Genomic DNA, 12449 nt, shown 5'->3' on the forward strand with positions numbered 1-12449 from the left:
ACTCAGAGATTGTCTTTGATTTGCTAAAGATACACATCTCTTGAGGTTACCTTTGACCAAGACCAAAAAAAAAAAAAAGAGTTCTTGGATCATGGGTTTCTTTGGCACTTTGATGAACCCTATGGAGTCCTGCTCAGAAAATTTCTAAACAAAATACATAGAAATACAAAGGAAAACAATTATCTTGAAATACAATGATATACTTTAAAAACCAAATTCACAGACATCAAGAACATCAAGTTAGAACCCCAGTCTTAGAAGGAATCCTTAAAGAAGGATTGAAAGGTTTTAGGGAAAGAACCCTAAAAGCTAAGTGACTTTTGTTCTGTTTAATGAATCACAATATTATCTAGACTTTCTTATCCTGTTAGGTGTTTATCAGTGAATCTTGTCTTTGGTCTTAAGTTCTTGAAAATGGCTTTTCTCAGAGATGCTTAGAATTGGTTGATACATTTGTTTCTGCATTATTTGGTGCCTAAAGCATATAGTACTTGATTTTTCTTCCACTTATGTTTCTTTTTAATGTTGGATTGACTTTAGTTACTCTATATATGGAACATAATTCCCAACCCTCTTTTTTTTAAGGTTTTAAATTAGGGGGAGCTTGGGGTCTCAGTGGATGGAGAGCCAGGTCTAGGGTCTGGGTTCAAATTTGACCTCTGGTACTTCCTAGATGTGTGACCCTGGTCAAGTCATTTATTTTTTTTTTATTTTTTTCTCACAACTCTCTGTTAGAGAAGTTTCTTGTTCTTTTTTATTTTTTATTTTTGAAATTTTTATTTAGTCAATTTAGAACATTATTCCTTGGTTACAAGAATCATATTCTTTCCCTCCCTCCCCTCTCCCCACCCTTTCCCACAGCAGACACTCAATTTCATTGGATATTACATGTGTCCTTGATCAGAACCTATTTCCATGTTGTTGTTTGCCTTAGAATGTTTATTTAGAGTCTACATCCTCAACCATATCCCTTCGACCCATGTAATCAAGCAGTTGTTTTTCTTCGGTGTTTTTACTCCCACAGTTTTTCCTCTGAATGTGGATAGTGGTTTTTCTCTTAGATTCCTCCAAGTTGTTCAGGATCACTGCATTGCCACTAATGGAGAAGTTCATTACATTCGATTGTGCCACAATGTATCAGTCTCTGTGTACAATGTTTTCCTGGTTATGCTCTTCTCACTCTGCATCACTTCCTGGAGGTTGTTCCAGTCTTCATGGAATTCCTCCACTTTATTATTCCTTTGAGCACAAAAGTATTCCATCACCAACATATACCACAACTTGTTCAGCCATTCCCCAATTGAAGGGCATCCCCTCATTTTCCAATTTTTTGCCACCATAAAGAGCGCAGCTATGAATATTCTTGTACAAGTCTTTTTCCTTATTATCTCTTTGGGGTACAGCCTGGTCAAGTCATTTAACTCCAATTGCCTAACCTTTACAGCTCTTTTGCCTTAGATCCAATGTTCAGTATTGATTCTAAAATGGAATGTAAGGGTTTTAAAAAAACTTCCGTGTGTCCTTGATTCTTTTTAAAAGGAAATGGCAACAGTAGCAAAGCATTTCCCAGCACTCTGGCCTGGGCTCAGAAGGTACTGTTATCTGAATCAGATGGGTCATTACCTGCTTTTCAAGAGAATTCAAGAAGAACTAGTTGGGCAATGACTAAGAGTCAGGTCTCTGGGATCTCCCTGGTGGCTTTGGTTACATTTCTTGACGCTGGATCCAAAGCATTAAGCTTTCTTTTACTATAAACCTTCATAGAGGGTATATCATCAACTGACAAAGTACAGGATGGAGATTGAAACAAAGCCAAGTTTAATGGAATTCTATTTCTTGAACACACAAACAGACAAACAATTGTCTTGGAAATCTGAGATGCCTCCTCCCTAGAGGCTGCAGAGAAGATGGGAGGGGAGGGAAGAGAAATTGTAACAAAGCAAGTGTTCTTTACTAAGAGCAGAATTCCCTAGGTAGCTGCTCTGATGAGTCTAGTGTCTCCCATTCTTCCTGTCAAGATCTCTAGAGATTCCCCAAGGTATCATACCCCACCCTAACCCCAAACCTATGACGAGACATCCCCAGAAAGCAGCCAGGGCACATAGGAATCATCATCAGCCAGTCATCTTGGCACACACTAGGTTAGTGCTGTCTGTGCCCTTATTAACTCTCATGATATGAATCATGAAGACAGAATTTAAAGCTTTCCCACTTCTTTTACCTTTTCTTTTCCCCTCCAGGAAATGGAAGTACTTCATGCCTAATAGTCTATGCTATCTAGAGAATCTAGGAGTCTTATTCATGGCTACAGTCTAAGGAATATAAGAAATACAATATAATTAATTTAACATTATATCCACTTTGCTAAAATAAATGTTATAACAATAGCTCCTAATTTGACTCTGTCCAATCTGTTGCCAAGACCCATGGATTTCCCCTTTGCAGCGTCTCTCAGATATGTTGCCTTCTGTCCCCTGATACTGCTCTACTCTGTGTTGCAGGCTCTCATCCTCTCTCTCCTGGACTATTGTTACAATAGCCAGCTAGGGAGTCAGCCTGTCTCAAGTCTTCTCACTCCAGTTCATTCCCCATTCAGCCCCCAAAGTGATTTTCCTAATGGGAAGATCCAACTATATCACCATCACCATCGCCACCACCAACCACCCCCATTTAATACACTCCAATGACTCCCTCTGACCTCTAAGATTAAATATATGTTTGGAGCTCAAAGCCATTTAAGACCCAGCCATCTCCCCCCTTTCCAAATGCCTTTTGCTCATTCCTCCCCAGATACTCTATGATCCAGTGACAAGGGCTTCCTTTCAAATCTACCAACAAGATTCTCCATTTCTCAAATCCAGCCATTTGCTCTGGTTGCTGCCCTCTAGCCTCATCTCTGCCTCCTGGCTTCCCTGCCTTGTCTTCAAGTTCCAACCAAAACCTCACCTTCCACAAGAAGACTCTCCAATCCCTCTTAATTCTAGTGTCTTCCCTCTGTTGATTACTTCCTATTTATCCTGAATATAGCTTGCTGAAATGTAATTGTTTACCTTGTCCTCTCCCCCATTAAAGTGTAAACTTTTTAAGAACAAGGATAGTTTTTGTCTCTCTTTGTACCCAATCCTTAACACAGACTTGGCACATAGCAAGAAATTAATAAACGCTTAATTGTTTTTTCATTAGTGCTTTAAGATCTGCAATGTTACATTGATCACTTTTACTATTTTTATAACCAGTACTTACTATTGATAGTGACTAAAGATATAGGCCTGAACTTTTATTTTCTCAGTTTTATCTCTCCCTGGTTATATATCAGGACTGTCTTTTTGTTATTGAAGGGTTTTCTTTGCATATTTTCTTTATTTGTATACTCAATGTTGAGATAATTATTCTTCAGATGTTGACAAAATTCATTGTAAATCTATCAGGACTTGGGGTTTTTTTTTCTCTTTTGGGAATTCATTTTGGGTTGTTCAATTATTTTTAACTGATTTGTTTAAATTCTGTTTTTTCTTACTCTATTTTCTATTTTTAGGCATTCATCTATTTCATTTAAGTAATCTTGCAATTGGGCTTAATAGTTTCTGATAATTTCCTTTATTTTATTTTCATCTGTTAATTCTTTTTCATTTTTTCAATTCAGTTTTCATCTTTTAAAAAACTCAAATTGACTAATACTTTGCTTTGTCTTTTGTTTTAAAAAAGACAGCTCTGTTTTATTTATTTTTGTTTTATTTTATTTCAATATGTGTTTATTTTAAAATATGCATATATGAATATTTTTCCTTCAAATTTTAGAATGTTTTGGTTTTCTTTAATTGTCTTACTGAATTTATTTGTTGTTCTTTGATCCACTCATTCTGTAAGTTTATACCACTTAATTTCCATTTTCAATTCTGAATATTTCCTTCAAATTTACCTATTGATTATTATAATTATTGTTATGTCACCAATATTGGATATGTTTAATATATATGCTTTTTTATACTTCTTATGAATTTTTTATGTCCAAGCACATCATCTGGTTTTATACAAAAATGATATACATATGAAAGGCCCTTACAATTCCTATTGAGTAATATCCAGTTATTTATATTTAACAATTCTAAATTTTTTTCTAAAACTTTTTTTCTGAAGATTCAGATCCTTAACTTCTTGTCTGCTTTTATTTTGTTAGATTTGTCTAGGGTTGAAAGGAATATATTAAAAGCTCTGATGGTTGTTTTGCCATCTATTTCTCTTTGGGCTTTATTAGTTATACCTTTAAGTATTATATCTTAACATAATAATATATACCTTCATTTAATAATACAACTATTTTAAGAATATATTCAGTATGTATATATGTATCCATGTATATACATGTACCTTCATAAAACTATTATTTCATTATCTGTGATATCTTTAGGCATACTACAATTTCCCTGTTTATCTCTTTTAACCACATCTATTATTGTTTTGGCCTCATCTGACATAATATTTACAAATCCTGGGTTGGTTGGGGTTTTTTTAGTTTATCTGAGGCATAATGAATTCAGATATTCTGTGTTCATCTCTGTCAGTTTTTTCATCTGTAAAATTATGGTAATAATAACACCTACCTCCCAGGATTATTGTGGAGAAAAAAAAAGTTTATTAACATTAAAGTGCTATATAAGCATTAGGTATTATGATGTCTTTATTCCTATTATTTTATTAATTTACCAGTTAACAATTCACTACATATATATGTTCACATACAGAAGCCATCACCATATTAAAACCAAGGATATTTCTTTGAATAAAAAATTTGAATAATCCTTGATTTTTTCTGCTTCCTCAACTCTTTACATTCAATTACTTGCAAGTCCTATGCTTCTATAGCCCATATATGCTCTTCTTTCCACTAGCATAACCCTAGTTTGGGCATTTATTGTGTTTTCATTATGGGAAGCTAGGTGGTGCAGTGGATAGAGCTCCAGGCCTAGAACCAGAACACCTGAGCCTAAATCCCTCCCCAGATACTTACTAATTGTGTGACCCTGGACAAGTCACATAACCCCACTTGCCTCAATTTTCTCATCTGTAAAATGAGCTGGTAAAGGAAATGACAAACTACTCCAGGATCTTTGCCAAGAAAATCCCAAATGGATCATGAAGAGACACATTTCTGAAAAGCAATTAAACAAAAAAAAAATATTTCCCCTGCCCTATTGCAATGTTCTCCTAACCTGTCTCCTCCTTGAACTATGGTTTCAGAAAAAAAAAAATCCACTCCTTTATAATCACAAAATCACAGAATTTAGAATTAGATTTACTTCACCTTATACCTGAAAGAAATTCCCATTATTGGACAAGTAGTATCTAATTCAGTGTGCCTCAATATCCCTTAAGTAAAGAAGCAATAGGAGATAACAGACCAATCACTGAGTCCCCAATCCAACAAATAATAATAATACCGTGCTTCTCAGAATACAATACACCTATACTTCCAATAAAAAAAAAATCAAAACTCGATCCAGATGGCAAAATTGTCTACAGATTCATCCAAGATCTGAGAGCTGTAAATTATCATGTAATAAAGACACATCCTATAGTATCAAGCCCAGCTGCTATAATCTCTTCCATTCCAAGTCAGGCAAGATATTTCACCATGGTATATTTATGCTCAGTGTTTTTCTCAATACCAATTCACAAGGATTCTCAAAAGATCTTTGCTTTTGGGCCATAGAGATGAGTTGGGAAACCGACTGAAGTCTGGAGCGGGAGCAATGGCAGAGACAGACCCCAAAACTGTTCATACACTTCTCCAGCAGATGCAGGACAAATTTCAGACCATGTCAGACCAGATAATTGGCCGAATTGATATGAGCAGTCGCATTGATGATCTGGAGAAAAACATCGCTGACCTTATGACCCAAGCAGGAGTGGAAGAAATAGAAGGGGAAAACAAAATACCAACTACATGTAATAGTTAAAGATTTTGTTAATCATTTCGAGTGAACTCTTGAAAACGTTTTTCACAAGCCAAGAGGTGAAGGAACAGATTTTCTCAACTAACTACTGTGTGCAACATTTTTTTTAAATTATAGAGCTTGTATTCCTAGAATATGCAGTTTAGTTAGGTTTCAAGGTGATTTATTTTTTGATTTCTTGTATGTGATAGATAGCTTCAACTATATGACATAAAATGTGTAAATATTAGTAAACTGAAATTCTGACTACTCTTGGCTAAAATTTTCAAAATTTTTAGTGCATTTTTTGTCAGGTCATTTGTCATTCCTTTTGTAGTCATTTCAGTTTAATAAGAAATTGGTACAAGTTTTTTTTTTTAAGAAATGTATTAATTTTTTCAACTGTTATCAGATTCTCTTTGTGAACTGAAGTTCGTAATTCTTAGCACAAAATTACTGTTGTACTATAACAAATAAATGGTATGTTGACCATATTTTTAAAGCAGACAAAAAAAAATTGAGCATTTTGTATTTGTGTCATTGCTATGTTTCCAAGATTGAGAACTATACTTAAGAATCTACTGTAAAAAGCCCCAGAAAGGAGCTGAAATTGAATGATTGTAACTACTGCCACTTTTTAATACACTAGAGGATTTGGATGGTGACAATAGTATCTCAGTTCCTCTCAAATAACAAGGACAGAAAATAACCTATAAAGATGCATTGCATTCACTGATTGGAATTTCATATGGTGTAACAATTCAGTCTTCAGTTATATCAAAAATGCTTATTGTAAGAACATGAGGGGGTTTCAAAACCCATTTGCTATTTACTTGTGCTACTGACTTTAAAAAGCATTTGTCAATTAGAAGAAAAAGCAAGTGGCCATTGTGAATCCTTGCATACTGACTGATAAATGCCCTTATTGTAAGCTTGGATTTTTTTAAGGAAAAATTGTGTTTTATTGTTTACTTTTTTCTTAACTAAATGCTTGCAGAATAACACTTTTATAATAGATTATAGGTGGAATGGAAAATACCAAACATTTTCATCATGACATCCCTTTGTTTTATCAAGAGGTGAGGGACAGAGATTGGACACCCAGGTGACTGATTCATCAGATTGAACTTGAGTTAAAAAAGCAAAACAAAAACAAAGTCAAGATAAGTTGAAGGATGATCTAGAAGTAGAGGGAACCATTTTTCCTGGAAATGAACTTTTAAGTGAATATTTTATGATTGTAGGAGAAATTTTCTGTACCACCAGATAGTTTATTGTATTGTTATATATATATATATATATATATATATATATGGAATAAAGCTATGAAATAATTGTTGTAGTCATTAAAAAAAAAAAGATCTTTGCTTTTGCCTGGGAGAAAACCCAGTGGACTTGGACTCATCTTCCACAGGAAATTTCCCGAGCCAATTCTCACAAATTTTGAACAGAGACCTTAAAATAATAACATTCAAGGTGAGTAAATTAGTACATTTTGTTGATGATATCTTCCTAGCTTCACCATCTGCTAAAGTGTGTTTAAGGGATAGCAAGATTCTTTTGATTGTATTATATAAATGTGGGCATAAAATCTCCAGGGCAAAATTACAGTGGGTATTTCCTTGCATTGAATATCTTGGATTTGTGTTGTCAGAGGGTTCCAGAAGTATCACACAGAAAAGAATACTTGACATCCAGAAACTAAGTACACCTAAGACCAAGAAGCAACTCAGAGATATTCTTGGAACAACTGGTTTCTGTAGGCAATGGATACCTAGATTTAGTGAAATAACTAAATGTTTAATAGATCTAACCAGGAATACAGAACCAGAACCTCTGAAACTAAAACCTAAACATCTTCAAGCCTTAAGTAAGCTTAAGGAATTGGCTTTATCTACATCAGGTTTGGGTATCCTGGACAAAACCTTTTCAACTGTTTGTAAATGAGACAAAAAACATTGCTTCTGGTGTACTAACATAGACTTTAGGACAAAGTTATCATTCAACTGGATACTATAGTTGTCAGCTAGATCCAATTGTTGCTGGTGCAGTTCCTTGTCTAAGGGTTATAGCTGCTGCAGGTGTGTTAGTCCAGAAATCATCAGATTTCATTTTGGGATGTCCATTGACTATATATTGTTCACATCAAATAGAAGCACTACTGAGGAAATTTTGTACTCAAGCATATTCAGACCAATGGATATCTAAGCATGAAATTATACTTCTAGGTAGTGAAAACATTGAGTTGAGGAGGTGTAGTGTATTAAATCCAGCGACACTTCTTCCTGATTTGCCAAAGAATGGTGAACCATTACATGAATGTGTAGAGGTAGTAGATGTAGTGGATATGCCTAGGATGGATTTAAAAGACACTCCAATTGAAAATCCAGACTTGGTTTTATTCACTGATAGTTCTTCATATTTGCATAATGGAATTCAATGTACAGGTGCTGCAGTTGTCACAGAATTTGAGACACTGTGGTATGGATCATTACCTAGGAACCTTAGTGCTCAATGTGCAGAGTTAGTTGCATTGAAGCAAGCATGTCTTCTGGCTGATGGTAAATGTGTGTGTGTGTGTGTGTGTGTGTGTGTGTGTGTGTGTGTGTGTGTATACAGACTCTCAGTATGCTTTTTCAGTTTGTCATGCTACAGGACAGATCTGGAAACAATGAAGTTTTATTACTACATCAGGAAAACCAATTGCTCATGCAGAAATAATAACTGATTTGTTGGATGCTATCCAGAAACCTAAACAGCTAGCAGGGATACATTATAAAAGTCATACTTACAGCAGAGATTCAGTCTTTTAAGAAAACTATAGAGCTGATATCTCTGCAAAATTTGGTGCTAGGAATGCTTCAGTGTATGTCATGAACTTGTCAACCATTGAATCTGATGCTCTAGAAAAAGCTTATGTAGACTCATAAATACAAAAAAGGAAGGAGAAGTTTGGAACAAGGAAAGAACATGGCATATGGGTTGCAGATACTGGAAAACCACTTACCAAAAGATTTGTAAACCTATTAGTGTCAAGCCATCCACACAACAGGTCATTTTGGTACTCAAGCTGTAATTGACTCTGTAAAGAAATAATGGGTAACTCCTGGAATATATACTGTAGCAAATAAGATCTGTACAAACTGTTCTGTTTGCCAAAAATTCAATCAAGGGGCATTCAGACAGAAAGGTTTAGGTGGTAGACCTTTAGCATAGTGTCCATTTGAGAGTCTTCAAATTGATTACATCAGCATGCCAAAACCTGGAAGATACAAGTTTTGCTTGGTAATTGTTGATAGATTAACTAAGTGGACTGAAGCATTTCCATCAAATACAAATACAACTAGCTTTGTGGTGAAAGTGTTGATTAAGGAAATTATACCTAGATGTGGAGTACAACTAACCATAGACTCTGATAGGGGATCTCATTTCACCCAAGACATCCTGAAAAGAGTCTATGAGAATCTAGGAATAACACCAAAATATCATGTTCCTTATCACCCACAAATTCATGTCAGGTGGAGCACATAAATAGGAAACTCAAGACCATGGTGGAGAAGATCTGTGCTGAAACTTATCTCAGATGGCCAGATATTCTTCCCATAGCTTTTTTTTTCCTACATACAAGACCAAGAGCAGATTTACATATATCATCATATGAAATGCTCTTTAGACATGCTCCACTACAAGCAAAAACTTGTAAGACAGTCTATACATCTCTCGTAGGAGGAGATTGTCAACTTGCTTCTTACTTGAGTACTTTACAACAAAATCTCAAAGAATTACATGACATGGGAGTATTAATTCAATCTGGCCCATTGGATGATTCTCTCCATAATTTCAAACCAGGGGATACGGTCTATGTTAAAAAGTTTGCTAAGACATCAGCAACACAAGAAAGTTGGTTAGGACCTTACACTATTGTGTTAGTTTCTCCATCTTTGGTAAAAGTTTTGGGTAGAGATTCATGATATCATTGTTCACATATCAAATTAGCACATGGTATAAATAATGAAAATGTACAAATCATAGAAGAATAAAATGAAGAAGAGATTGTAGAAAGTTAGAATCAGCAGACAAATTGAGTCTTCAGTCAAAAAGATCAGTAAGGAGAGGACCATTCCTTTGGAAGGGAATAGAAGAGGACAATGCAGATGAAGAGAAGAATTAAGGAATTAATGGAAATTGTTAAAAGACTGAAAACTTATAAATTAAAAGACTTTGAAAATTTGCAATGAAGAGGATCACAAGATTAATGGACTGGTTGATTAAAATTATGGGGTAATGTATAACACAAAACAACATAACACATTCACACAAATTAACATAAATATGTTTACTACCATGGAATTACAGAAGAAGAATTATTCAAGCCAGATGAGATGAGAAAAGAAGGAAAGTCTGAAGTAGTGGTAAGTATATTTCATGCAACAGTAACATAACACTAACATAACATTAACACTGACATCACACTAGCAAAACAACATAACAAAACTTAAATATGGTTAGGTTACATTTAATTACTACTTAAATGAGTGAAACAACATATAGTTAGGGTACTAACAATGTTATAATTAGCTATAGATTAGTTGGTTATTAACAAAACTTAGCTACTTAGATATTTAGTTTTATTATTATTATAAATATTTAGTTATAAAGAAGAATTTTGAAGATAGAGAATTAGGTAAGATTAAGTAGATAAGATAAAATTGGATACTGACTTGTATTATAACATACAGAACATTATATATTACATAATACAAATAGCATATGACATCACATATCAAACAAAATTGTAAATACATGTGTAAATATATGTAAATAGCATGCATGATAGGATTGTAAATTAATTGTATTATAGTATAAGTATATGTATATATGTACTATATTTATAAATAAGTGTACATATGTGCATATGTATAGTATACGTGCATATATTTATGTATTTGTGATATATGTATATATAAATTATGTACATAGCTCACTTATATCTATTGTTACATATAGTTTGCATAAGTGAGTTTAATATTTTGGTTTAATTTTCTGTGTAAAACTTATGCAATGTTGTTTTTATTGTAATTTTCAAATTTTTTCTCTAAGTTTGATGTTAATGTATTACAATAGTAGTACAATGTTCTGTATTCGCTAAGAATAGTATGAGTTTGATGTTTGTATGGAAATTATATTCATCTTTTTGTTTTGATATTACTAGCTTGTTGAGCTTTTGTTTTTGCTTTGACATTTGTACTTGTTCATTATTTAATTCCTTTTCCCTTTCCTTGTTAAAATCCCTGGAATAGGTTAGTATTAGTTAGATTAAGATAGTTGAGTGTAGATTGTTTGTTATTTGGGGTAACCATCTTAGTTTATGTACTCTATAAGTAAATAGTTGTACAAAAATGCCAAAGTAGTGTTTTCAACACGATTTAGGCTTTGTGCAAAGGGAGGACTGTAGTTATGAGTTGCAAGGGTTAGATTTACAGGAGCATGTGATTGGAATCTTATGAGTTTGGGAGTGTTGGAATCTTTGGGATTCAGTTGAGAGAGAAACTGTCTTTCTGGAGCTGAAGAGGAGGGGAGAGAGAAGTGTGACTGAATATGTCAGAAGATCAATTCCCAAAACATTAGCCTGTGAAGATCCTTTGGCTGTGGTGAGGATTTATTCTTCAGTCATCTGCTGGTCAGGGATTGATGAACTGTCTTCAACTTGGAAGAGTTATCATCTGTGGACATTTCACCTTGGATTCCTGTTTGGCTCCCAAAGACTCTATTGTAAGATCCAGCTTCCCTGTTTGATTTGCCTTTAGGATATTAGTGTAGTTAGATAGAATTATTAATATAGGAGTTAAAATTAAGGGTTTAAAGATAAGGTCACCTTCTCCATCACTCTCTTTCCCCAAAAACCTCTCCCCAATCTCAAATAAATACAAACTATTTAAATGTTTATCCTTATGTGTTTTCCCTTCCTAAAATCCTGGTCTTACAGTGGTAACTATCTCAATTAGAAATAAATCCCTTCAGTCACATGTTTGTTGCCATAAATTAACATTATCTATGTCATATTGCATTTTTCTCTATTTTGTTAACATTTCCGAATTGCATTTTAATCTAGTTGGAGTTTTGCCTGCAGCCCTGGCCCTGCAGGGAGTTTGACATCTTTCACATAACACATGCTAAAAGGCATCAGATAAAAGGGGACCCACTACCTCCCCAATTACCTCATTCCACTTTTGGATAGTTCTAACTGTTGGGTAATATTTTCCTATCATCAAACCCAAGTTGACTTCTTTTCAGCTTCTACTTATAAGAGAGGAAATTATGAAGTTGGCCATGAATTAATAATTTATTAATCAAAAGTAATTGGAGGAAAAGATGGAAAAATAGGAGAGACATAAAAGATATTTTCCTTATTGTTTCATTTACCTTACTATTCTGTAGCCACCTCACAAGAAAGTTAAATCAGCAACAAACATAGATGAGAAGAGAGCAAAATCCCCTCTTGATTCAATTCATCAA

General features: G+C 34.1%; 1 protein-coding gene across 1 annotated transcript; it reads left to right on the forward strand.

The window, feature by feature from the left end:
- The first annotated feature begins 5684 nt into the window (after positions 1-5684).
- Positions 5685-6308, forward strand: LOC100618706 (heat shock factor-binding protein 1-like). Its single transcript, XM_056804826.1, has one exon. The coding sequence runs from the start codon at positions 5751-5753 to the stop codon at positions 5955-5957; it is 207 nt and encodes a 68-aa protein (XP_056660804.1). The 5' UTR covers positions 5685-5750; the 3' UTR covers positions 5958-6308.
- Positions 6309-12449: the final 6141 nt, after the last annotated feature.

Source organism: Monodelphis domestica, chromosome 7 (assembly GCF_027887165.1).
Source record: "Monodelphis domestica isolate mMonDom1 chromosome 7, mMonDom1.pri, whole genome shotgun sequence".
Lineage (NCBI taxonomy): Eukaryota > Metazoa > Chordata > Mammalia > Didelphimorphia > Didelphidae > Monodelphis > Monodelphis domestica.

Excerpts from the sequence above, each read along its gene's own strand:
- LOC100618706 (XM_056804826.1), top strand. The coding sequence starts at position 5,751 with ATGGCAGAGACAGACCCCAAAACTGTTCATACACTTCTCCAGCAGATG.